Source organism: Myotis davidii, unplaced genomic scaffold (genome assembly GCF_000327345.1).
Source record: "Myotis davidii unplaced genomic scaffold, ASM32734v1 scaffold555, whole genome shotgun sequence".
NCBI classification, from domain to species: domain Eukaryota; kingdom Metazoa; phylum Chordata; class Mammalia; order Chiroptera; family Vespertilionidae; genus Myotis; species Myotis davidii.
Genome location: NW_006286315.1, coordinates 337,494 through 363,532, shown reverse-complemented (window position 1 = coordinate 363,532; position 26,039 = coordinate 337,494). Strand labels below are relative to the sequence as shown.

The 26,039-nt window shown below is 49.6% G+C and overlaps 1 protein-coding gene and 1 long non-coding RNA gene across 4 annotated transcripts in view; one reads left to right on the top strand and one right to left on the bottom strand.

Annotated features, from left to right (window-relative positions):
- LOC107182144 overlaps positions 1–772 on the bottom strand; it is a 33,539-nt gene extending 32,767 nt beyond the window's left edge. The window contains exon 1 of the long non-coding RNA XR_001512873.1: positions 598–772. This is a non-coding gene — a long non-coding RNA (uncharacterized LOC107182144). The remainder of the gene's footprint in view (positions 1–597) is intronic.
- A 45-nt stretch (positions 773–817) lies between these two features.
- SLX4 (SLX4 structure-specific endonuclease subunit) lies at positions 818–23,629 on the top strand. 3 transcript variants are annotated; one of them, XM_006757872.2, is made up of 15 exons: positions 818–902; positions 2,840–3,599; positions 5,128–5,382; positions 7,735–7,924; positions 8,836–9,054; positions 11,009–11,217; positions 11,340–11,659; positions 12,276–12,489; positions 12,903–12,991; positions 13,884–14,030; positions 14,796–14,965; positions 15,979–18,212; positions 20,945–21,044; positions 21,638–22,045; positions 22,498–23,629. In XM_006757872.2, exons 2-15 carry the CDS (start codon positions 3,221–3,223, stop codon positions 22,895–22,897), a joined length of 5,334 nt encoding a protein of 1,777 aa, XP_006757935.1. In that variant the 5' UTR covers positions 818–902; positions 2,840–3,220; the 3' UTR covers positions 22,898–23,629. The 3 variants fall into 3 exon arrangements, with proteins under 3 accessions (XP_006757935.1, XP_006757938.1, XP_006757937.1); XM_006757875.2 differs by having other exon boundaries at positions 819–902; positions 2,840–3,551; XM_006757874.2 differs by having other exon boundaries at positions 819–902; positions 5,128–5,349.
- The last annotated feature ends 2,410 nt before the right edge of the window (positions 23,630–26,039 follow it).

Here is a 26,039-nt window from a genome sequence, read left to right as displayed (position 1 = left end):
TTCCATAATTTCAGTGCTTGAGACCACATTCTACTCAGGTGCTTGGGCCAAAACCTAAATTGTAACAAATAACTAGGTCATGACAATTCAAACCTCTTAATATATTTCTCCATTCTCTCCACTCCACATGCTAATTCAGGCCACCCTCCTTTCTCACCTAGATTATAGCAGCCTCCTTCCTAATGGGCCTCCAGTCTTGCCGCTCCACTGCGACTAGAACGTCCTTTAAAAACTGCCCCCAGGCTGAAGTTCAAACCCTTAATGGGATTTATAAACTTCTTCAAATGTCGGCCCATGGCAAACCCCTCCAGCCAGGCTGGAGGCCGCATCACCTGAGCTCCAGCCGCACAGGATGACGCTCCACCTACAGCCCACTGAGCTCCAGGCTCCACCTGTTTGCCGCCACCTCCGGAAGGAAGCTCTCCCGCCCCGTCCGGCCCCATTTGGTGGGTCTCCAAATCCCCCTCCCTCCGTTTACTCGTCCGCTCCTCAGGCAGGTGCGCTCTGAGGGCCGCCACTGAATCGGCAAGCATTTCCTGTGTGAACAGTGGTGGACCCAAACTTCAACTCAAAACTGTGGCGTTGTCCTGAACTCACCCCGACTTCTCAACCTTTAATAGGCTTTGCCGGGCGCCACTGCACTAGCAGCTACAGACGCCGTCCAGCCTTGTGGCCACGGGGCCCTAGGACACCACGCCGCACGGTGCACCGCCGCGCGGGCCTAGCAACGCCTCACGCCCTCCGGAACCACTCTTCGCTGCGCGCCCCGGCCGCAGAGGAGGACGGGAAGCAAAATTCCCGACCGCTCTGCGCCTGCGCAGACGCAATTGTCCGCGGGGAGCCAGCGGCGCATGCGCAGGCTCGAGGCTCTCCGTTGAGAGGGTGCCGTGGCGGCGCCGGAGGTAGGAGGGGCCGGGCTTTGGGGCTAAGAGTCTGTAACGGCAAACAGGTCCAACCATCTCGGGCCTTTTTCGCTCGCCGAAGGCAGAGGACCCTTTCTCGCCCGCTTCCAGCCGCGGGTAGACGCAGGAGCCGCGCTTGGATGGAGGAGGCCGGGACTGTCTGAAGGGAGGAGAGGTGGGGGCATCCGGATACACACGGAGTCACTGCCCGGGGGTCCGTTAGGCGATCGTAGTTCACCGTCAGGGTCCTCGGCAGCATCTCTTCAGGTTGCGTCCCCTGCCCGTTTCCCTGGTGTTGCGGGTTGAGGGAGCGGGAGGGTCCGCCCCTCACCTGCCTATTCATTCTGGCGCCGCGGTAGGTACAGCACTGAGTAGGCACAAGTCGCCGGCTCTCTGGAAACCCGCGGTCTCCTAGGAGCCGCTACTTCCTTAAGCAAATGCCGATTGAGTACGTATCGGAGAGAGACTGTCTTAACGACAGAGATGTGGAGACAGGGCTGTGTGGAGGGTGGAGTTTGCTCACCACATCCAATAGGATACAGTTCAGTTTGTTAGCCTGACGTTCCAAGCACTGGGACCCTGACCTCAGCTTCTCCCTGAAGCCTTCTCTCCTATCCCCACCATCTCTTCGCTCTGATGATAGCAACCTCTTTGCAGATAAACTAACAATTGTCGATCGCTTTTTCCAAGTCAGGTGCCTGTCAGCTAAGGAGAATATGAAGTAAAATAGATGAATCTGTGCCCTCCTCAAGTTTTGAGCTTAGTAAGGGACAGATAATAAGTAAGTGAATAAAAATATAAGAGCTGATGGCCTGGAACCATACTGCCTGGGTTTGATCCCAGCTCTGCCACTTCAGAAGCTGTGGGAACCTGAGCCAGTTCCTCATTCATGTGCTTGATTCCTTGCCGTAAAGAAGGGATGACAATAGATTCTAAGGAACAGGATTGTTGTAAGGATTCAATGAATTAGACTTGTAAAGCAATTGGACTGGTGCTTGACATGCAGCAAGCATTCATTCAGTATCTATTACATATGATTACAACTTGTGATAAATGCTATTGTGAAAACTGTGATGAAAGAAAATAATAGAGGTGGAGAGGTTGTACTTAAAGGATGAGGGGAAGCTTCTCTAAGGAGTTACATGGAAGATGTGAATGTGTCAGCCATGCTAGGTAGATTTGAGGTCTGTGTGTCTGCCCAGCTCTGGAAAACTACATGATTATTCGTATTAACCGAACACCGGAGATTGCATTATTGGATTTGAAATGAACTTTCTGCCATCGAGTTAATTTTGATTTTTGAAACCCACTAAACAGTGCTGATGTAAATAATCATGCCCATAAGACCTAACCTTTGCATTGGACAGAATTCTAGCAACCTGAGTTTGGAGAGCTCTTACTGGGGTGAGAGGATGGGGAAAGGGGTCTTTTTTTACTTGGAAAATTGGTTGTATCAATAAAGGATGAGTCTCCTGTGTTCCTATCTTTGTTCCTGTCTCCTGAGTGTTCAAGGGCATATCATTCCCATTCTCTCTCTCCCTCTCTCTCTCTCTCTCTCTCTCTCTGTCATTACACTGCCTGCTGATAGAGCCTCTGATAGTTTTTCTGGATTTGGGAATCATCATGTTTTTGTGGTGACTGCCCTTCATGGAATTCATCCCCCAGATTTCAACAAAAACAATACTCTTTCAAGATGCCCAAGGTTTTCTGCCTGTGAAAGAGCATGCTTTGATAGATTTCTAGACATCCCCCCTCCCCCCCACACACCCCTTGGGTTGTGTTGTGATGTCTTATAGGATGATGGCTCTGTGTTAATCAGGCTGTACCTGAGTATTGACAGGGAATTGATACTCCTACACGCCACATGCTCCTGGAAGAAATGGCATAAAATGACAATATCTGTCTAATTATACTTATATGCTTTTGTTTTTCCACAGATGTGAAATTAAATAAACCAAATGTTCTTTATCACCATGGAGATACTGAAGAATCACCTGAGCAACCAGTTCATATGTATTCTATCTCAGAGGCATCTATTGGACAATAAAACCTCTCAAATGTGAACTCTAACAGAGGGAAGCTTTAAAGATGCTGTTTAACACAGGCGCAATTTGATGAAAGGCATTTTAAATCATTATGGAGGGAAAAACAGTACTTTTTATTCAGTTTTGCAAACTCTCCAGGTATCTCAGTGAGAATTAAAGAGGAACCCTAATGAAGCTGGGATTCCGAATGAGGCCCAGCTAGGCTCATTCTTGGACTCCCAGATTGACCCTCACTCCTCTGAAAACAAGCTTGGAAGCCTTAACACTGGTCAGATGATGGATGAGTCAGATGATGACTTTAAGGAACTCTGTGCCAGTTTTTTACAAAGGGTGAAAAAGAATGGCACCAAGGAAGTGTCAGGGGAAAGGAAGACAAAAAAGTCCTCAAACATCACTCAGCCAACAAGCAAACCAACTGCTACCAAGAGCAAAACCCTTCAAGGCCCCAGGGAGAGGAAAACTCGATCTGGTAGCCAAGCCACAAGGACAAAAAAGCAAGGGGTACCCAAGTGGCAGGAGAGTGAACCAGCCCCCTCTGAAAATGGAGGGGGAAGTGTGCCTGCCTCTGCTGTGCTCTGGAAGAGTGCATGGAGCACCCAGACAGGTAACCCCGCCAGAAACATTGCCAGAACTTCCACAGAGAAAACCAGAGGTGATTTGTACTATTTTAAAACAAGAGCTGGAAAATATTCTGTAAAGGGCCATGTAGTAAATTTTTTTGGCTTTGCAAGCCATATGGTCTCTGTCACTACTCCTCAACTCCCTAGACCTGTGGTCGGCAAACTGCGGCTCGCGAGCCACATGCGGCTCTTTGGCCCCTTGAATGTGGCTCTTCCTAAGCCTTAGGAGTCCCCTAATTAAGTTAATAACAATGTACGTACCTATATAGTTTAAGTTTAAAAAATGTGGCTCTCAAAAGAAATTTCAATCGTTGTACTGTTGATATTTGGTTCTGTTGACTAATGAGTTTGCCAACCACTGACCTAGACAGTTACTTAGTAAGTAAATGAACTGTGTTCCAACAAAACTTCATTTACTAAAACAGACAGCAGCCTGAGGACCATCGTTTGCCGACTCCTGTTTTAAATGATAGTCATAAAATTATAAGCCCCGTGTGAGTTTCCCACATGATTATGTTTGGCCCCTCTTCTCTTTCATTTCCTATTAACGTTTACATTATATAGTTGACATGAGTTACATGAACATGAAAATAATGCTGCTTCTCCCATCTTCTTGAATTCGTTCCACAGTGAGTACCATATGTTTCTGGAGAATCTTCAGTCCTTCCTTTCTCCTCCAAACAACATTTTTCCCTTTTTTGGGTAGGAGGGGCAGTTCGTAGCTTTCTTACTCTCCTACCCTTGATGTACTAAACCATATGCTCAGCATACATTCTTCATGCAAAGATGAAAACCAGCCTTGCATAGATAATACAGCATTAGGTCTTTGGGCACCTGCATTGTGTTTCTACATTTTTCTCACCTTCACTTCCTGATTTTAATGGTATTTTTACCCAGTATAGTCAGCATGACCTCTCAGTGGAGTGGTGGTAAAGACTTAGCTCACAGACACTGTTGTAAGGTGTCAGTAATGTTGCTAAAATGTTGTTTGTCCCTCATGCTCCCTCTGAGAGTCTAGTGAAGGTATGCATGATTCCCCCAGAAAACTGCACCCCACAAATACCTGAAAAATTGATGTATAACTCCAGGGACTTCACAGATCCCCACTGGAGGCCTCTGTGGACACCAACTTAAAGGAGAACTTCTGACCTAGAAGATATAAATGTTTCTCATTAATATTTCTTTAATAACAGTTTAATAGATAACCATATTCTATAAAATTTATTCCTTTAAAGTACACAGTTCAGTGGTTTTAGTATGTTCAGACTTGTGCAACCATCACCACTACCTAATTTTAGAACATATTCATCACCCCAAAATAGACCCTGTGTTCATTAGCAGTCACTCTTCATTCCCTTTTCTGCCCTAGATCTTTATGACAGGTACATTGGTATTACCATAAACAGTGAGGTTACCAACAATCAGTCCTATTCACACTTGAGAGTTAAACCTAAACTAGTTGCTAAAAGACCTCTTTGAAACTTGGGTCTGACCTGTATGGAGGAAGAGTCTTTTGTTTCTCCATCTAGAACAGACACATGTGAATATTTTCCTCTGCAGATACTGCTCCTAATGGTGACTCCCAGCCTCCTCCCTGTCTGACCGCTACGGTGCCAAGTCCCTCCAAACCCCGGGCGGCTGAGATGGTCCTACAGCGAATGCAGCAGTTCAAGAGAGCAGATCCCGCGCGTTTGAGACATGCTTCAGAAGGGTGCTCCCTCCAGCCTGCACTTGAGGAGAACATTCCAAAGGACCCTCGAGAGGCGATAATGGTGGGGAACGGTATGACAGGAGTTTTCTGTCTTCCCAACAGGCGTAAGTTCTAACTCTGGAAGAAAGGGAGTAGGAAGAAACCAACCTTCATTGTGTTTCTGCTGAGGGTGGGCTCGCCTGGCTTTCTACCTTTGCCACTTCGTGTCGTCTAGTCAGAGAACAAAGGGTCTCTTGGGTCATTTCTCACTCAGTTTCTTTGACAAGGTACCTCTTCCTCTTGTTTTAATTTTTTTCATACTGAAAATATATTACAGCAAACTCTTTATATCCTCAGCTTAAATTTAACAGTTATTAACATTTTGCTATATATTTTTTATGTCTCTATAAACATATGTGCTTCTTCTGTACTAAATGAAAGTAAGTTAAATACATCATGACACTTTACCCCTAGGTTCTCCTTTATAATCACAACTAGAGGCCCAGTGCATAAAATTCATGCATGGGTAGGGTTCCTAGGCCTGGCCGGCGATCAGGGCCCGATTGGGGCCTTCCAGTTGCTGGCCGGGGCCTTCCTTCGTTCTGCACCGCTCCCTGGTGGTCAGCGCATGTCATAGCGAGTGATCGAACTCCCGGTTTAACTTCCAAGGGGACATGTTGCATATTAGCCTTTTATATATATAGATACCATGGTCACACCTAATTTCCTAATATTGCCTGGTATCCAATTCCCCAGTTGTCCCAAGGATAGTTTTGTAGCTGGTTTCCAATGATTTGTTAGAACTATAAGTTCACACACTGCATATGGCTATAGCCAGTAGTCTGTTAAGGTCTGAACTCTAGGACAGTCCCTTTGTCTTGGTTTTGTTGTTGTTGTTTAATCCTCACCCAAGGGTATTTTTTCCATTGATTTTCAGAGAGTGGAAGAGATGGGGACAGAGAGAGAAACATCAATGTGAGAGGGGCACTCCCTATTGGTTGCCTCCTGCACATGCCCCACTGGGGCCAGGATCAAGCCTGCAACTGAGGTATATGCCCTTGACCAGAATTGAACCTACGGCCAAAGGTCTAACCACTGAGAAAACCAACTAGAGCTGGGGTTTTTAAATGATACTTTTTGAAGAGTCCAGGATAGTTGTCTTTTTAAATTTACCACTTTCTGGATTTGCTTGATTGTTTCTACATGATGTCATTTAACCCATTCATGCAACCCCTCTGTTGCATTGCACCAAGTAAACTAGAGGTCTCATGGGCTCCAGGTTAAACAGTTTGGCAACAGCGCTTTGCAGGTGTTGTACCCTGCATATTATACCATCCAAGAAGCACATAATATCCGGTGATTCCATTCTTTATCCCCTAAACAATATGAATCCTCATCTCTGATGAAAATATACAAAAGGAAAATAAATAGGAAGAAACTGTACTGACAGACCTATGAGCTAAGGAGCATATAGTCTCTTGGTATTGCACTTGCAGATTTCACCTTAGAAACACTGATGATTCTCTGGCTAACCCAATGGTCCACACAGGTAGCAGGGTCACATCTGCCATGGCATCAGTCCTTGAACACCCAAGGGGTGCAGAGGAGTTGCTCAGCCAGTGTGTGAACCCAGCACCTCCCCTACATGTGACTCAGTTGCTTCCATATATCTTCATATAATACCCAATAATGCTCAGGAGAGAGAAGCTACTGCTTTGCTAAAAATATATATATATACACACATATATATACACGTACATGTACATGTACATATACATGGCACCAAAATAAAGCATGATGCTTCTCTGGCTTTGGTGGGAAGAGTGATCGGCCATCAGTAGTGTTCCAGAACTGGGGATTTATGAAGTTTTCAGGGCCTGTCCCTCATGAACACCGAGGGCTTGCTTCAGCAATGTCAGATGTGATAGAGGGCTGCAGAGGTGGACACGGCGACCTTGGGAATGATCTCTAGGCATTTCACTCTGACCTGGTTCTCCCAGAATGGGCAACCAAAGTCATAGTAGTAGGAAAGGTTGAACTTTGAAGAGAAAACTTAGATTTGTTGGAATAGAAGCCCTGTAAACCTGGCATGTCCAAAGCAGCCGACTAGCAGAAATGAGAAAAATGAAAGGAAAGTTCTTTAGGACCTGATACTCAGAGTGATCCTGACGACCAGTATCGGCCTCGCCTGGGGGTTGTTAGAAATGCAGGGCCTTGGGCTCCGCCTGGACCTTTGTAATGTGAACCTTCATTTTAGCAAAGTTCCCAGGTGAGTTTTACACACATTAGGGTTTGAGAAGTCTTATTCTAGGAGCCCCGTTCAGTGCCCCATTTGACTGGATGGTGCCTGGCATGAGGCAGAGTCGTGTGGAGTCTAGTTTCTCCAAGTTACACCCAGTCTCAGTGCTGTGAGACCTGACAGATGTGCCGAGGTCTGAGGATGAGCTCATCCTCATGGATCCTTGTCCTCCCCACAGGGTCTGGGCCCTGGCCTCCTGCCACAGAAAGCGACTCTGCAGTGGCCTTGGCCCTGCAGCAGGAGTTTGGGCAGGAAGGAGCCACCGCGTCCGACGACAGTCTGGAGGAGAAGGGGTTGTTCTTCTGCCAGATCTGTCAAAAGAACCTCTCTGCTATGAACGTGACCCGAAGGGAGCAGCATGTGAACCGGTAAGGGCAGCTCGGCTGTCACCTTTCCCGGGGGCGGGACCAGAGCCAGGGGTCCCTATGGCCTAGTGGGAGTCAGATACCTTCCTGTGACAGTAGCACTTCAGTGTTCGTGTCAGCCTGCCCTTGCTTTTTATTTTTTAACAGCTTTGTTGAGATATAATTCACGTATCATACAATTCACCCATTTAGAGTGAATAATTCAGTGGCTTTCATTTAGTAATGTTCACAGTTAGGTAGCCATTCTAATCAATTTTAGAATATTTTCATCACCCCAAAAGAAAACTTGTACCCATTAGCACTTGCTCTCCATTGAACTCTCCCTGCCCCAGTCTCTGGAAACCTATAATCTGCTTTCTGTCTATCAGTTTTCCTATTCTGGGCAGAGTGGAATCAAATACTATGTGGCCTTGTGTGTCTGGATTCACTCAGCATTGTGTTTGTAAGGGTCATCCATGTTGTAGCATGTGTCAGTGTTGTATTTTTTTTTCATGGCTGAATGATATTCTACTGTATGGGGAGACTACATCTTGTTTATCTGCTCATCCATTGATTGACATTTGGGTTGTCGCTACCGTTTAGACATTGCGGACAGAGCTGCTATGAACATGCATTTCATGTGTTTGCTTAAGTATCTGTTTTCAGTTCTTTTGGGTGTATACTTAGGAGTGGAATTGCTGGATCATATGGTGACCCTTAAGTTTATGTTTAATCTGTCCTTGCTTTCTTCAGTTACCTTTGCTAACAGACACCTAAATTCTGTGTCAGGAGGCTGACCACAGGCTGTGTGGAGGGACTGGCTTTGGGGGAACAAGGTTTGGCCCACAGCGTGTTCATGTGGATGTGGATCCATGTTTGCTTCAGTCTACATTACCAGGGAAGGTGGTTCTCCAGTGTTTACTGTCTTCCTTTAGGTGCTTGGATGAGGCGGAAAAGGCACTGAGACCTTGTGCACCTCAGGTCCCTGAGTGCCCAATTTGTGGCAAGCCATTTCTCACCTCAAAGGGCAGAATCAGTCACTTGAAGCAGTGTGCAGCGAAGATGGAGGTTGACACCCAGCTCCTGCTCCAAGCTGTGCGGCTGCAAACAGCTCAGCCTGAGGGGGCCTGCAGCACACTAGCACAGACACCGAGGTGAGTCAAATGAAAAGGAAGAAAATCAAAGAAGTATTCTGCTTTGTTTTAAAAATAAAATAAAGCCTTATGTATTGTTGTGGGACAATAGATTCTGGAAATGAAACATAGGTGGAAATCACAGTTTCCACCGGAATTGAGTAGGGGACAAATTCTGCATCCCAGCTGGCTTTGAAATGGTCTGTGTGGGTGTGGGTGTGTCTGTGGACTGTTTTCCTTAAGGTCCTTCCTCCTGAGAGTTTTCTATTCCCAGGATCCTGCAGCCAGTGCCCTCTGGAGCAGCTAAGAATTCAGTAATTCACTTTACTACATCTATTTCATGTGTAGAACAGCCTCGCTTCCATCTCAGTAGACTGATTTTCATACTATTAATATAAGATTGCTCAGCATAGTTCAAAGAGTTAGTGAGACAGAACCACAGGCCTTTAGAAATATTTGCATGAATTAAATGCTTAAATGTTAAAATAGGAGGCCCTGCTGATGACACAAGTCTTCAGTGTGCAAACCACAGGCACACAAGTGGCAGAGGGTCAGCTTTGCGCTGCATTACCCCTGTTGCTATGGATGCCAGAGTAGACCCTAATCTTATAGGGAGCACAGGCAGCATCGGCCCTGGACTGCTGTAGATTTAGGACTTCTTTCCTTGGACAGCTGTCAAGAGCAAAGGGAATCTAAGGGTGGTTTGTTTGTCCTGGCCACTGCCTTGCACACAGGTTTGGCCATGTGAGCTGGATCAGTGCTGAGATGGGGAGGGCAGAGGCTGAGTCTTCACTGGTGAGCCTGTCTGCATTTTAGCATTCAGCACTAGCAGCATAGACGTAAGAGCCTTAGGTGCAGCCTACCCAGTGGCCGGGCCCAGGTATGTTGGGGTGGTTCCTTTTTCTCTTGGAGGCCGTGATTATCGTGCAGGGTTCCCAGATTATTAGAACTGAATTAGGGCTCGCTTAGATCTTCTAAGACAGTGGTTCTCAACCTTCTGGCCCTTTAAAACACTTCCTCATGTTGTGACCCCCAACCGTAAAATTATTTTCGTTGCTACTTCATAACTGTAATGTTGCTACTGTTATGAGTTGTAATGTAAATATCTGCTATACAGGATGGTCTTAGACGACCCCTGTGAAAGGGTCGTTCGACCGCCAAAGGGGTTGTGACCCACAGGTTGAGAACCGCTGTTCTAAGATGATACCTGGGATTCTGGAACCATCGCTGGCCCAGCAGAGAGCACGAGCTTTTGTGAAAGCCAGAGGTGCTTCCAGAATGCACTTCAGCTATAGGGAAGGTGATCTTGAGGTTGTCCTTAGTTTCTTTCTCACCTTTACCCTTCTACCTCCTGCCCAGCCTGTTGGAGGCAGTGGGAAGTCTAGGTTCTCTTCAGCCAGAAAATCTTTTAGGAAATCTCTTCCGAACCAAATGAGTTACTGCACATTGGCCCCCGAGCCCAGTGACCAAGATGGTGACCCAAGCTGAGAGGCCTTTTCTTCAGACCTTGGGCAGAGGCACTGCCCTGCAGCCCCTGCAGGAGAGAGGGGTCCTTTCATGGCCAATATATCCAGGACCACCTTAGGGGCATCTGAGGTATCAATGGGCAGAAGTTGATGGGATCCAGGGTGCTGACTTGGAGCCATCAAGTGTTGACTCTACCAGAGGGGTATGACCACATCTAAGGGTGCAGTTCTGCTGCCGGCGTTGTATATCCACCAAGAACCTGGCTGGGCAGGATCACACAGAAAGACCCAGACCCTCTGGAGTGTGGACTGTGCTGAACTTGTGGCGCAGGATCGTGTGAGCTTACGTGAGGCACAGGATGATCACAGTGAGCTCCGGGGCACTTGATGCCCCTTTTCTCTTTCCCCCATAGAGGAGAAGGTCCAGCCCTCTTTGCTCCAGTGGGGACCACCTCAGAACAGGAAGTGCTCCCAGCCTCTGGCCATCACTAACCTTTCTGCCTTTTAAGCTTCAGCAATCACGTTGGAGGTCTAAAGCGGAAGGGAGCCCCCAATAAGAAGGAACCACAGAAGAGGCAGAAGGTCAATGAGCCTGAGGTGCTGTCTGAGGACCTGCTGGTGGCCATGGCTCTATCGCGGTCCGAGATGGAGCAGAAGGTTGCACCTGCAATGCTCCCGCTGGGAACTGCTTTTCCTGAGAGGACAAAACTGTCAGCAGGTATGTGTGCTCACGAGTGGTGGCTCCAGGGGGAGCCTTGCCGTACTGTCTCTGGCTGAAGTTCACCACTGGGCCCAGGCTGTGTGGATGACTGTTACTGACTGTCACTTGTTTCTCTCTAGAGAAAAAGAGTCGAAAGAAGAAAGTACCCCTTACCCCACCGCAGTTGTTAGTCCAGGACTCAGAGACCACAGGAAGACAGATTGAGGATCGAGTGGCCCAGCTCTTTGCAGAGGAAGAAGTAGAATTGTCCAGCACGCCACCACTTCCTGCGAGCAGACTTTTAAAGGAAGAGCTGGAAAAGGCCAGCAGGAGTCTACAAGCACCTGAGGGGAAGCAGAACTTCCTGTGGGAGGGCAGCGCCCTGACCAGAGCCTGGGATCTGGAGTCCTTCTATACGGCAAGCCTGGTGCCTCCCATGGTGCCCCAGCCGTCCACCAAGGTGCGCCATCCCCTCCGAATACGTGCAGGGGCGGGGAGTGTGTGTGTGTGTGTGGGGGGGAGGGGGCTCTGAGGAGTTGGGAGCTCCAGGATTAGGACACTGGGAATCAACAGCTAGGGAACAGAAAGTTCTAGGAGGGGCGGGGTGGGTGGAAGCCTAGAGGTGTCAGCCATAGCGTTGTTTCTCTTTGCAGCCACTAGATGGCTTTCCTAGTAAGAATGGGGAGGATCACTGGTTCCCAAATGTAGTATGTTCCCAGAGAGTTTATTTAAAATGCAGAGTCCAGGCTCTGCCCCCAGGGAGCTGACAGAATCTACCTGTGATGGGGCCCAGGAACCAGACAAGCCTGATGCAGGTGGTCCCAGAGACTGTACTCACTCGCTTGAGACCATTTAGGTGACATTAGGAAGATGGAGGCCCCCAGGGATCTTTCTGCAGATGTGATACCACAGGCATGGACTTCGCTGTGACAGAAAGGCCTGCTGACAGATGGTGATGAAGAAAAGCTTTCCAGGGTTGTGCTGGGCTATGGCTGGCACCCTCACGTCTGGGTGTCAGCTGTTACGGCAGTCATGTGGTCACTCTGGCTTCCAATTTCTTTCACGGTCTCACATAGGAGCCCACGCTGCCACCAGTGTTGTCTAAACAGTCACAGCTGAGCGTGTGCATGCCACCTGCCCTCCATAGTGCCAGTCCCAGGAATCTGTCACCCTCCGCCAGCCAAAGGGAGTACCAGGCCCTGCAGGACCTCATGGACTTGGCAAGAGAGGGGCTGAGCACCAGCCCATTGCCCTGCAGCGGGGGTTCTGCTGACTCAAGGGGGACCACAGGTGAGACACAGGATGGGACACCTGGGCCAGCCCCACCCTGTGGGCCCTCGCCTCCCTGTGACCAAGACCATGAAGGCAGCTCATTTTTGAGGTTCCCTGGCTCGTCCCCATATGATGGGGAGAAAGTGCAGTCTGTATGTGTTTTCATTTTGTTCTCAAAGGTGGATGTGAGACAGGTAAGTCTATTGCCATTTCCTTAAATTTAACCAAGGACAGAGCTGTTTATCCAGAGCGAATGACTGGGGGCTAATTTTGTTTATTTTACTGCTTGTGCCCCTCTGTGTTGGAAGGGGATAGTGGTAAGAGTGGTTTGTGGGCATCACTTTCATTGAAGAAGTCTGACTGAAGAATTTCCCTTTAGGCTGACGTTGCCAGGAGGTGATGTTCTTTCAACCTGTGAATCCTTCTCTCAGGGATGGATCTATTGCCCGGTGGCCTTCCACTGACTGGGTTTGTCCTGCCACCTGAGGAGCAGCACCTGGAAATGGGTAGCCAGGCTTCGGTAAGGAACTTTCTGTGGGCCTGGCCCTGTCCCAGCTTCAATCCTTTGTACGAGTCCCCTGGTACCCTTGACGGTATTTGAGCTGAGCCAGGCAAGAGCCCACAGGAGCCTCCTGTCCCCCTGTCGGGGCTCCACCATGAGGCTTTGTCCCTTTTGTCACTGAACTTATGGGGGTAGCTCATTTGCCAAGCCTGGAGCCTGCTTGACTGGGAGCCCAGAGGGACCACCATTACTCTGTGAGATCCCCTCACTCAACCAACTGCTCTGTACATTTGTTTCTCAATGTTTCATTCATTCAGGACTCACTGTGCCCCTCCAACATGCTGGTCCTGGGCTGGCCTCCCCCTAAGAGTTCATGCTCTTAGGTGATGAATTGATGAGAAGTTAGTTTTCCTTAGAGTGGCTGTCACCTGATTAGTGTATCAATATCAGACTAAGTTCTGGTGACCGTGGCACATAGAGGAGGGACTTGGAGCTCCTCTCAGCTGGGTCCCTGAACCATGTGGATAAGGGGGCCTGTCTGTTACACCGGGCTGGTAAGTTTCTTTACAGGGCCACACAGCAGTTTGTGAAACACTAGGCCTAGCGCACACAGCCCCCAGCAGCCACCACTGCTTCAGCTTCATCTTTATTAGCATAGCCACGCCTCTCCACTTGCTGGTCCCTCCCATTTTAGGCCAGGCAGCTTGGTGTGATAGAGAATTTGAGAAGTTAGTGTTTTGTTCTGTGTCACTTGAGTGTCTTAAGGTAACTTAAAGGTGGAACCTAATGTAGGAGCCCTATTGAGAGGAGTGCAAGGGTCCGCCTGCCCACGCTACACCATCCCAGTTGGGGAACCTGCACAGTTAGAGGCAAGTGACAGATGGAAGTGACGGCTCTCCTCCTATTTCAGCTCTCTGTCGGTTTGCTGGTTGCTGACTTCAGTGCCATGGTAAATAACCCACACCTGAGTGATGTCCAGTTTCAGATGGACAGCGGGGAAGTGCTGTATGCCCACCAGTTCGTGCTTTATGCCCGATGCCCACTTCTCATTCAGTATGTAAGTGCGTGGGGAACAGGCTGTGCCTCCATGCAGCTCCTGCCACCCCCTTGAGCCTCTGCCTTTCTCCGTTGACCTCCCACTCCTTGCCTCTCTGCTCCTCTTTTCCTCATCACTCTTTGCTCAGTCTCTCTGTCTTCCTATCCTCCTGAGCTACCTCATTTCTGCTCTCACCCCTCTCCCTCCCTGCTCTCCCCACTCTGCCCTAAACGTGTTTTTCCTCTTCGTTGCCATAAGGTTACACTTCCATGGAGAAGACATGTTTGAGTTTAGGAAGTGGTCTGAGGAAATGACCTCAGGATTGGGAAACAGATTTCTTGTCCCATTCAATAAAAATCCTTTCCTCCTCCCCCGGAATTGTTTTTCCCCTCTATTTGCATAATTATGAAGACTTATAATTGACCTCTATAAAGCTGAGCTGCTGACAGACATTTCTGTGTTAACTTATGTTAGACTTGAATATTGTGTTGTTGGAATCCAAGAAACTGCGGTTGGTCTCTCAGAAAATTCTATGCCTGTGATACGTCTGTCAAAGGGAACCACCTGGTTCTTGAGCGCCTATCCCTGATTTGATTTTGAAACAGAGAAGTTTTACAGCTTAAACTGCAGGACTTCTGGTCAACAAAATGGGTGACACTGGCTAGTGCTCATCCCCGGACTAAGGCTGTAAGAGTAGAGACTCACAGGACCCACCCAGGACCATCTGCTTCGCCCCAAGTCATGACCTTCCAGTCCGTAAACCTTTGTACTGTATTTCACCCTCAGGTAAACAGTGAAGGGTTCTTTGCTGTGGAAGATGGCGACCTAAGAACCCAGCGTGTCCTGCTGAGTGATGTGAGCACGGAGGCTGCCCACGCGTTCCTGCGTTACCTCTACACCGCAGACCCCGGCCTGCTTCCCCAGCTGACCCCTGACCTCAGTTCTCTGGCCTGCAGGTCCGCATTGTTCTTTCCATTTACTTTATGGCTTTTGGCATTAACTGACAAGGATTATCAGGTTGATGGCTCATGGGGGGATCCAGGCTGAGTCCTTTCTATCACTTTTAATCCCAAGTTTATGCCCAGCGGTGACTTTGAACAAGGCGTGTTGATAGGAAGTCTGGAAAGAAATGGACCCTTGCAGCAGAGCCAAGGCTGCGTGAAGAGTCCTCTGCCTAGTCATGTGGCTTTTAGCTACTGAGGTGTGATGAGAGGGAGTCCTCGGCCTCAGTTCTTCCCAAACACTGCTGCTCCTTGATTGTCCACCACTAAGATCAATCAGCAGCAGTCCTTTCCCAAGTCCCAGAAAATAGAAAGTGGACAGAGGTTTATTCCAGCTCCCATGAATTTGCACCTGCCCAGCTTGTCCACACCAGCATCTCAGGAGGTGGCAAGTCGTTCAGCATAAAAGGTGTTCTACCTGCTGACAAGGTGTGAGGGCCTCTGGGATAAAACGTGTTCATCCAAGGCCATGTCATTCTTCCGATGCATTCTTAGGAAAGCAGTGGCTCAGCCTCCAGGGTTTTCAATGTACTGATGAGACCACAGAACCTTCAAGCAGGTGGGAGGCTGGCGCACTCATTGGCCTGGGCTGACCCGTGACAGGTTAATTTGCTTTCAGTTTGCATCAGTCACGGTGCTTTGGGTGCCTTTCAAGGCAGCATGTGCTCCCCAGGTTTGCAGCAGCACCAGCTGCTATTCAGCTCAGCCTGATGTGCCCCTTTACATTTGCACAGTGGAGTTAGTGAGCCCTGCCTGAAAGTCTCATGAGTCTCTGTTTCAAGAACTGAGAGTGTTGGGGTGTTACAGTTTTTGGGGTGTTGCACATGCAACCTAGTCACAGAGCAGGGAGAAGGCCAGGACTGAGTCATGACCGTCCTCCCTGTGAGGACTTCCTCTCCAATCCTTGCCTGTGCCGGAAGCACCAGTCTCTGTAGGATGGTGACGATGCATGGCATTTCCTCTTGCAGGTTTGGTGTGAGTGAGCTTGTTCACCTGTGCAAACAAGCATCTGTCGTGATGGATTCAGAGGGCAGACAGGAGAAGGAAGATGAGGATTGTGAAAGCAGAGCGGAGAATTTCCAAGAACTCTTGAGGTCAATGTGGGTAGGTGAAGAGGAGGAAGCAGAAGCCTTGTTGAAATCTGAGGGCCTTGAAGAAGATAGAGAAAAGGTCAATGAAGCAGAAATGGAAGAAATTTATGAATTTGCTGCTACTCAGAGAAAGCTGCTCCAGGGGGAAAGAGCTCCAGAGATCAAAGAAGAAACTAACCAGTTTGGGGAGGACAGTCCAGGTTCTAGGCGAATCCTAGCAAGCGTCCAGGTTAAAGAACAGTCAGAAAATACAGAACAGATGGAACCGTCTGGGCAGGGAAGAGATGAGTGCATCGCCAAAAGAAAAAATGAGAGACAGTCCATGTTCCTGCCACTCGATGGCCAGTGTTCAGATGGAGAGGAGGAAGCAGAGGCTCCAAAGGCAGCCCTGGATCACACCAGCCCCTCTCGCCCCTCTCAGGGTCGCTGGGTAGAGGAAAGGGAAGGACGCTTTATGCACTCAGTTGATGATGATGATGAACAGCCCTTTTCATCAACTCTAGGAGGGTACCCTGAACCATCCCAAATAACAAGTGATCACAAGAGAGGCAATGGCACTATTAAACAAAGGCGGGGACAGAGCTCTCCTCGCTCTACTCGCCGGCAGGCACCTCCATCACAGCCATGCTTCTTCCCCTCACAGCCCACTCCGGGCAGGAGTCCACGCCAACCACAGCCTCACCCTCATCAAAAAAATGACATGTCCCCACCGACGCCCCAGTCTCAGGGCAGAGCTTCCAGGGTGGCCTCCCAGGACACACCATCGAAGCAGAAGAGGGGCCGGAGTCTCCTCACGCTGTTTAACCATCCAGGCTGCCAGAAAGGCGAAGAACGTGGTTCTGTGTTGGAATGCAGAAACAAAGGGGCCCTGGCCTCACCAGAAAAGTCTCCATCCATTGACCTAACTCAGGCAAAACCTGGCCGGCAGAGCTCCGGATCTCAGCATTCTCCCTCCAGCGCGAACAGAGAAGATGAGGTTATCCTTTTATTGGATTCAGATGAGGAGCTAGAGCTAGAACAAATCAAAAAGTCAGTTTTTAATGGTTCCCTGGAAGAAGGGAAAGTTTTAGAAGTTTGCCCCAAGTTCTCTGACCTGTTCTCCGTCATTGATGTTGATGCAGATCAGGAACCTTCCCAAAGCCCACCAAAGGGAGAGGCCACAGTGCAGCAGGAGGAGGGGCGGCCAGCAAGGAACCCGGGCTATGTGGGTGGCAGAGGGTCCCCCCAGCTGTTCTGTAACCGCGAGAGCAGCCCGGACGAGGACAGCACCACAGACACCTCATGGCTGGTACCTGCCACCCCACTCGGCAGCAGAAGCCGCGAACACTCATCACAGACCCAAATCATGGGTCTCGGGTCTAGGACTTCTGCATATGAAATGGCTCAGCTCCAGCCCAGGGCCCCATCAGAAAACAGGGATGGACCCAAAGCCGCTAGTAAGATTTCAGCAATTGTGCATCAGACATCATCATCCTGTCCGGTCTCTGTCAATCGCAGAAGCCCTTCCAGCCCCAGCCCTAGGCGCCACAAGCACTTTTCTGTGCTGGCTCCCTGTCCAGCCTCAGGAGGCCTCACTGATTTCAGTGGGCAGTTCCAGAAGCGCTCACTGCCCAGGCCGAGCCTGCCGAATCAGGCCGCAGTGAGCGAAGTGGTGGAGGTGGAGGACAGTGAAGATGAGCAGGAGGTAGCCTCCCATCAGGCGAGCAGCAGCCCCCTGTTGGACAGCGGTCCCCCCATTCCAACTGACGACTGCTGTTGGCATGTCGAGCCCCTCTCACCAATTCCGATTGATAATTTGAACCTTGAGCGGACTGGCCCCCTGAGCACCAGTAGCCCAGGCAGCAGGGCCAGGGAAGCCCCAGACAGTGGTGACTGCCACTCCCCAGCACTCCTGAGTACCACTCCCATCCGAGGAAGCTGCACCGGCCAAAGGAAGTCTCAGGAGAAATCCCCTCAGGCCAGCTCCCCTGGGAGCAACAGGCTGAGCTTCTTGAATTCAGCTCTCTGGGACGATTGGGATGGAGGAGAACAGAAGTCGCCAGGGGCCCTTTCTCTGGCCCAGACACCGAGTACTGACCGAGCTCAGAAATCAGGAGGGTTAGGAAAGCCACGTGAGTAGTGGGGAGAGTTGTTCATGTTTTACATTCTTTTACACTGAGGGCCCTGGAGGAAGTCAATACTGACAACATGGGGTGGCGATGCTGAAGGGCCTGCTGACCTGTGACAAGCCCCTTCCTTGCCTTCTAGAATCCTCTCCGTAGTTGAGGGAGAACAGGCTTGCTATCAAACACACACTTCTTAACCAGTAAGTCAGAGCTTTCTCACCTTGCTTGGACTCTACAGCTCACCTGGGCACTTGTTAAAAACTCCTGCCTATGGACCCCCACTCCAGAATACCGAGCCAGCACCTCTGAGAGGCCCAAGTGTCACATAGGCCTTAGGACTGGGCAAGTGCAATTCCTCACAAAATTAAACACAGAATTGCCATTGTGACCCAGCAGTTCCACTCGGATGTATATATCCAAACGAACTAAAATCCAGGACTCAAGCAGATCCTTGTACACAAATGTTCACAGCAGCTCGATTAACAATAGCTAAAAGGTGGAGCCCTAGCCAGTTTGGCTCAGTGGATAGAGCATCGCCTATGGACCAAAGGGTCCTAGTTCAATTCCAGTCAAGGGCACATACCTTGGTTGCAGGCTCCTCCCCGCCCCGGGCCCTGGTCAGGGTTCGTGCAGGCGGCAGCCTCTTGATGTGTTTCTTTCACATCGATGTTTCTGTCTTTCCTTTTCTCTTCTGCTCTCCCTAAAAATCAATGGAAAGATATCTTCAGGTGAGGATTAACAAAAATAAATAAATAAAAAGGTGGAAACAACCCAAGTCCCTCAACCTATTGAATAGGTATATAAAATATGGCCTGTCCAAATAATGGAATATTATTCAGCCATAAAAAGTAATGAAGCACTGACACATGCTACAACATGGATGAACCTTAAAAACATGTTAAATGAAAGAAGCCAGTCACATCCATTTGTTTTTTTTTAAATATATTTTATTGATTTTTTACTGAGAGGAAGGAAGAGGGATAGAGAGTTAGAAACATCGATGAGAGAGAAACATTGATCAGCTGCCTCCTGCGCACTCCCCACTGGGGAGTGTCTGCAACCAAGGTACATGCCCTTGACTGGAATAGAACCTAGGACCCTTGAGTCCGCAGGCCGACGCTCTACCCGCTGAGCCAAACCAGTTAGGGCTGTATGATTCCATTTATATGAAATAACCAGAATAGTCAAATCCATAGAGAGAGAAAGTGGATTATTGGTTGCCAGGAGCAGAAGGGAGAATGGAGGTCGGGGGTGACTGCTTGGGGCTACAGAATTTCCTCTGGGGGATTAAAGCATTTTGCAACTAGATAGAGGTGGTGGTTGCACAACACTGAATACACCAAATGCCACTGAATTACTTTAAAATGTTATCTCAATTTAAAAACAACAGATGGGGCTGTGAGAGGTCTGTTATGGGCCTCAGTGGAGGATGCCACTTCCCAGCTCATTTCAGTCATAGAGGAGAGTCAAAACACCCAGCGTAGGCTGCTCGAGGTGCTGCTCCTTCCCCAGCCGGGAAGATCCAGGGAGAGCCAGGTAGGGCAGGGTGGCACTGAGCAATGACTGGTAATAGGGAAGCAGAGCTTATGGACAGAGCATCTGCCTTGAACCCGATGTTTCATTTCCTCTTTAAAAATCCTAGACCAATTGGGCATCGCTGACCAGCACTTTCAGCCTTGAGTGGGCATCTGAATTCCCTGGAGAGCTTCAAAAACAAGTGGCCAGGCCCCACCCCAGAGTTTCCGCTTCAGGAGGTCTGGGGTACAACCAAGAATTTGCATTTCTAACCAGTTCCCAGGTGATGCCATGAGAACAGCTGTAGTACACTTTAGACTAGGGGTCTTAATCTGAATTTGAGGTGACAAACTCTCCAAAATTATATATTAAAATGTGCATTTTTTTTAGGAGAAAGCCTGTTGAGTTTATTGGAGCCTCAGAGGGCTCCATGCTCATAAAAAGGATAAGAATCAAAGTCCATTTTTTCCTGATTGTCACATTTATCTTTTAAATACCCATTTCCTTTTTAAAATAACAGCTTTATAGAGACATTTTCACATACCATAAAATTCACCCTTTAAAATGTACCATTCAGTGGTTTTTAGTATGTTCACAATATTCTGCAACCATCACCACTAATCCCAGAACATTTTTTTAAATATATTTTTTGATTGATTTCAGAGAGGAAGGGAAAGGAAGAGAAAGATAGAAACATCAATGATTAGAGAGAATCATTGATCGGCTGCCTCTTGCACGCCCCACACTAGGAATCAAGCCATAACTCAGGCATGTGCCCTGACCAGGAATCTAACCATGACCTTCTGGTTCATAAGTTGATGCTCAACCACTGAGCCATAGAACGTTTTCATCACCCCAGAAATAAACCCTGTACTTATAGTAGACACTGCCATTGCCCTGTCACACCAGCTGTGGCAACCACTCATGCTTCTGCCCCATTCACTCAGCATCAGCATTGCACAAGGTCGCCGTGGCCCTTATCATGTGCCGGGTGACGCTTTCTAGAAACAGGAAGACATGATGCCAGAGTCAGACTGTGAGAGGGTGGACATAACTGCTCTTACGGAGCAAATGGACTGGGCTTTCTTCAAGTACGTCTTTCTCTTGGTTACATCAATAGGGTCAGAAAAAGCAAACCCAGGTCCCTCCTACTAAAACGTGTTTCTTTTGTTCTTTTTGGACTGTGCTTTATTTCATTTATTTGTTTGTTTATTTTATGGAAGGTGCTAATCGGAGGAAGAACTTGCCCCCAAAAGTGCCCATAACGCCAATGCCACGGTATTCCATCATGGAGACCCCAGTACTAAAGAAGGAACTGGACAGGTTGGTCGTGTTTTGAAAGCTTGCTCATTAGTGGCCCCTCCTTCCTGCGAGTGACCAGGCCTAGCGAGGTTGTGAGATGTAGGACCCATCACCAGATCCACCCTGGGCTCTGATGTGGCGGCCGCTGTGTGTGTGTGTGTGTGGGGGCGGGGGGGCAGGGAGGGCGCGTGTGTGCCTACCAGCTCTCCACATGCTGTTCCCCAATTACCCAGGCCCTAAGAAGCTAAGAAATGAGGCTCCTCCAGGTTACCCATCAGGTGACAGGTTTCCATATGTCGTGTGCGTGGAGATGGGTGGCCTTAACAGTCTAAGGAGACATGATTTTTTAAAATAACATCAAAACCATCCTGTTGTAGTGAATGCTGCTCTTCACATTGGGTCCAGGGAAGTCATCGCCACCACCATTGTTCAGCACATGGGGAATGGCCCTTTTGGAATATTCTTCAGAGTAAGGTCAATTGGCACACAGGATAGACACTAATCTCTGAATGCTCATAAAAATCAGGCATTTAAGATTTCAGTTACACCATGAAATAAATTATTTGTTGAAAATTGTTTGCTCTTTGCTGAAGTTCAACTGTTTCTCCATTCAGGTTTGGGGTACGCCCTCTGCCCAAACGCCAGATGGTCCTAAAACTGAAGGAAATATTCCAGTACACTCACCAAACGCTGGAGTCAGACTCCGAGGACGAGAGCCAATCCTCACAGGCACCCCTAGAGGCTCCTCACAGCCAGACCCATGCCACCAAGACCTCCAAAGCTTCAAGGGCAGCTGGCCATGCCAGGCTGCAGGCCACGTCTGACCCTATTCCCCGAAGGCCCAAGGGACCAGCTAAGACCAAGGGTCCCCGACATCGGAAGCAGCCTGGTGGAAGTATCCCCGGCATGTCACCAGCCAAAGAGGTGCCTCTAGGCCCTGATGGTGACGCCCAGCTCCCGGCCTCCCAGGAATCCACAGCCACCTCTGTGGATAGCAGTGACAGCTCATTCAGCTCACAGAGGTAAGCAGGTCAAAGGACAGGGCCAGTGGCTTCCTAGGTCCTTTGACCAGTGGGTCTGAGCATTGGCACAAGTGATGCCTAATGGCGGATGTTCAGAAGCCCCAGTGTCTTCTTGGTTTGAACTACAGAAAACCCAGGTGGGTTTCAAAGGCAGTCCCCTGAGCAGTCCTTTGAAGCTCCCACATCCTCAACCCTCAGGGTGCTCCCTGGAGTGGGGCCAGCCCAGCATGCCTTCTTGATGGGGGCCTGCTGCCATCGATGGAAGTTTCTGGTGGAGGACAAGATCCTGCTCAGGCCAGCAGCTAGAGTGCCAGGGACCCAGCACTGGGGGTTCATCCATGCCATGCACCAGCTCCACAGGGGACAGAGAAATACTTCTTCAAACAGGCTCCTGGTCTTGGGGGACTGACGGGAAGGGGTGCCGCAAAATAGTAATACCTGGTTCTTTTCAGTTCTTCCTGTGAGTTTGGAGCAGCCTTTGAGTCTGCAGGAGAAGAGGAGGAGGGTGAGGAGGGGGTCAGTGCTTCACAGGCGGCTGTCCAGGCAGTGGCCACGGAAGAGGCGGTGAGGCGCTACATCCGTTCCACACCAGCACTCTACCGCAAGGTCCTGCTGTACCAGCCCTTTGAGCTGGCGGAGCTGCAGGCGGAGCTGAAGCAGCAGGGCATCCGCATGGCCACGAGGAAGCTGCTGGATTTCCTGGACGCCCACTGTATCACCTTCACCACCGCTACGACGGCCCGGAAGGAAAAGTTCGAGAGGAAGAGGCGGCAGCCCCCGGGCAAGAAAAAGAGAGGCAGAACTGACGGTCCTGTCCGCCGCTCCCCACCCATGCCCGTCAGCAGCCTGTGAGGTCTGCGGCCCCTTCAGCCAGCCAGGCCTCCACAAACATTTCTAGGCCTAGGACCATATCTGATCCCTCTGTGAAAATGACCAACGTGGATCAGCTTCCTTTCCACTCGTTTCCTGGGGTGGTATTCAGAGCGTGTCACCCACTGGATTTAGGGCCCTTGGCCTCCTCCCTCTATCAGTGCCCACTATTTATCTCCCTTTAACCCTATTGGGCCAGTGTGTGTTTCAGAAGGGCCTCTGCCAGCTGGCCAGGTTGAGGCCTGACTTGGCACATCTTTTGCTCTCTACACCATCAGCTGCAGTATGTCCATTCCTGAGATGGATACCCAAGTCCAGTCTGTACTGTCCATCTTCCTTCTCAGCACTGGTTCTGTAATCCCAGCCTCCACCAGCAGACCAGGTGTCCACAGGCCTCCCACCCTGCCGTGCCCCAGGTACTCTCTGGCCCAACCATTCTGCCCAGACACCTGTATTGTCACCAGCAGTCTCCAAACTGGCCAGTGCAGAAGGGCCCGGCACACCTCTGAAGTCCCCAGAACAAGCATGTTCTTTGTGACCTGGTTCGGTTGGTGTGTGTTCAAGCTGCCTCCAGCCTCAGGAGCAGTGAGGCACAGGTAAGGCCTGGAAAAGAAGAGTTTGGGTCTCTGTATCCTTGTGAACGTCTTGTCTGTTTTAAATACAGTGTAGTCCATTTTATATGATGTGCAATAAAAACAAAATGCTTTATGAAAACCTTCTAACTTCTCCACTCTAGAAAAATGAGGGAAACTGCATGAGCATCACCCACACTCCCTGCTGTCCCCGAAGCACATCTGCAGGCCGCCTTTGAGCCTGTTCTTTATCTCAATGGGTAACCCAGGCCTCTGGCCCCTCATTTCGCTTCAGTTCTTAGATAATAGATGTTCATTCATCCACACAACTGTCTGTCCATACAACCACATTAAGGGCCATTACCAGGTGCTGAGCTCCAGCCTTGATGCTGAGCGGAGGCCCAAGCTCAGTAGCTTCACCTGGACTTTGTCACAGATGCAGGTTAAGGCCGCAGACCCACTGAGTCAGAATCTACATCTTAATTGGATGAGTTTGTGAGGCCTGCCCTTGCCTGGTGCAGGGTCCTGGGAGGGAGGGGAACAAGGGAGGAGACAGACGCACCTGTCCTGTGCCCGGCATGAGTGTCAGTGCTCAGGTGGCCTGAAGGGACAGCTTCCTAGAGGGGGGTTTGTGAGTTGGGCCTCAGACATGCAGCATCAGGGAGGTGAAACGGGGTTCCTTGAACACACATTGTATCCTGGTTTGTGACCAGGTGCAGAGGACAGGCAGGCGATTAGCGGGACACCTGGGCTCAGGTCATACAGCCACTGGCAGATGCTGCTTTGATCAGACTCAACATGGAGTCTGGCCTGTTTTAGAAGGAACCACCTGTTTCTTACATGAAGAGCCGGACCTCTCTCCCCTGTAGAGACTGTTTTAGAGAAGTGAGATGGAGTTAGGAAGGTAGGAGGCGACGAGATCCTTACCCAGCTTCACTGCACCGTGACAGAGGCCATGGACCTGGAGGTGCAGCTTTGGGTGAGCGCCCCTGAGAGAGAGGGGCCAGGGAGCCCTCACTCCTGGGAAGGCATCCCAGACTCAGAGTGTTACCACCTCCAGGTTGATGAGATGTCGGGGGAGAGATGACAAGAGGTAAAACGCCCAAGGCCTTGTGACCCAACACCCTGGTCAGCTGGGTTTGTGTGGCGTGACCCCCAGAAGCCAGCAGGGGTCAGGAGCTTGAACCTTTGTGCAAAGCAGAAACGGGGTTAAAAACCAACCACTGTAATATAGAAACCTCCACAACAGGGAACCATCGGCGGCATCCAGGGAAAGAACCTGACCTTTCCATAGAAACCAGACCGACTCAGGCCCGGGGAGATCGGGGCCAGCCGGGTTGGAAAGGGAAGCAGTGGCGACAGCTGCCCTCTCCCAGCGCCTGCAGCAGGGCTGGAGGAGCCAGACCAGTGATGGGTCTTGTGGTGGACGGTGGTGCGGGGGCTCCCTTCAGAAGCTCTGCCCGGCCATGAAGAAAGCATACTGAGCCTGGAGCAGAACGTTCACTGCTATGAAACTGCGACACCCACACTTCGCTGTGACGTGACGATCTCCTGGGCCTGTCCCACTTCCTGTGGCCCAGCCACGGCCAGGGCACCACCACACGAGGCAATTAAAAGAGCCACCAGGTGGGAAGAGATCAACCAAAGAACCTGTACATACATATATATACATGTATAACCCATGGACACAGACAATAGGGTGGTGAAGGCTTAGGGCAGGGGCTGGGGGTGGAGGCAGGTTAGAAGTGGTCAATGGGGGAGGGGAGAAGGGTACATATATAATACTTTCAGGGTTGGGGGGAGAGGTAAGAGATCAACCAAAGGACTTGTATGCATGCATATAAGCATAACCAATGGACACAAGACATTGGGGGGGGGTAGGAGAGGCTGGGGGAAGGTCAAGGAGGGAAAAGAGACAAATGTACTACTCTTTGTAATATTTTAAGCAATTAAAAAATGTAAATTAGCAAACAAAAAAAATAAAAAGAATCATAACATAAAAAATAAGTAAAAGAACCACCAGCCCTGCCAATGTGGCTTAGTGGTTGAGCATCAACCCATGAACCAAAAAGTCCCCGGTTCGATTCCTACAGGCTCAATCTCCCATGGGGGGCATGCAGGAGGCAGCCTACCGATATCTCTTTCTCATAAATGGTTCTATCTATCCCTCTCCCTTCCTCTTTAAAATCAATAAAAACATTTTTAAAAAAGAGAGCCCCGGCCAGTTTTCTCAGTGGTTAGAGCGTTGGCCTGCGAGCTGAAGGGTCACGAGTTCCATTCCCTCCAGGTCAGGGGCATGTATCTAGGTTGCAGGTTTGCTCCCTGCCCCTGGTGGGGGTGGGTGCGGGAGTCAATGTGTGATGTCTCTCACATTGATGTTTCTCTTTTCCTCCCCTCCATTCTCTCTGAAAAAGCAATGGAACAGATATCCTCGGGTGAGAATTAACAAAAAATTTAAAAAGAGAACCACCACCCAGCTCTAGCAGAGCCCAGGCAAGAGGGCCCCAGGGACCTGCACAACCCCAGCAAGGCCCCGCCCTTACAGGCAGGAA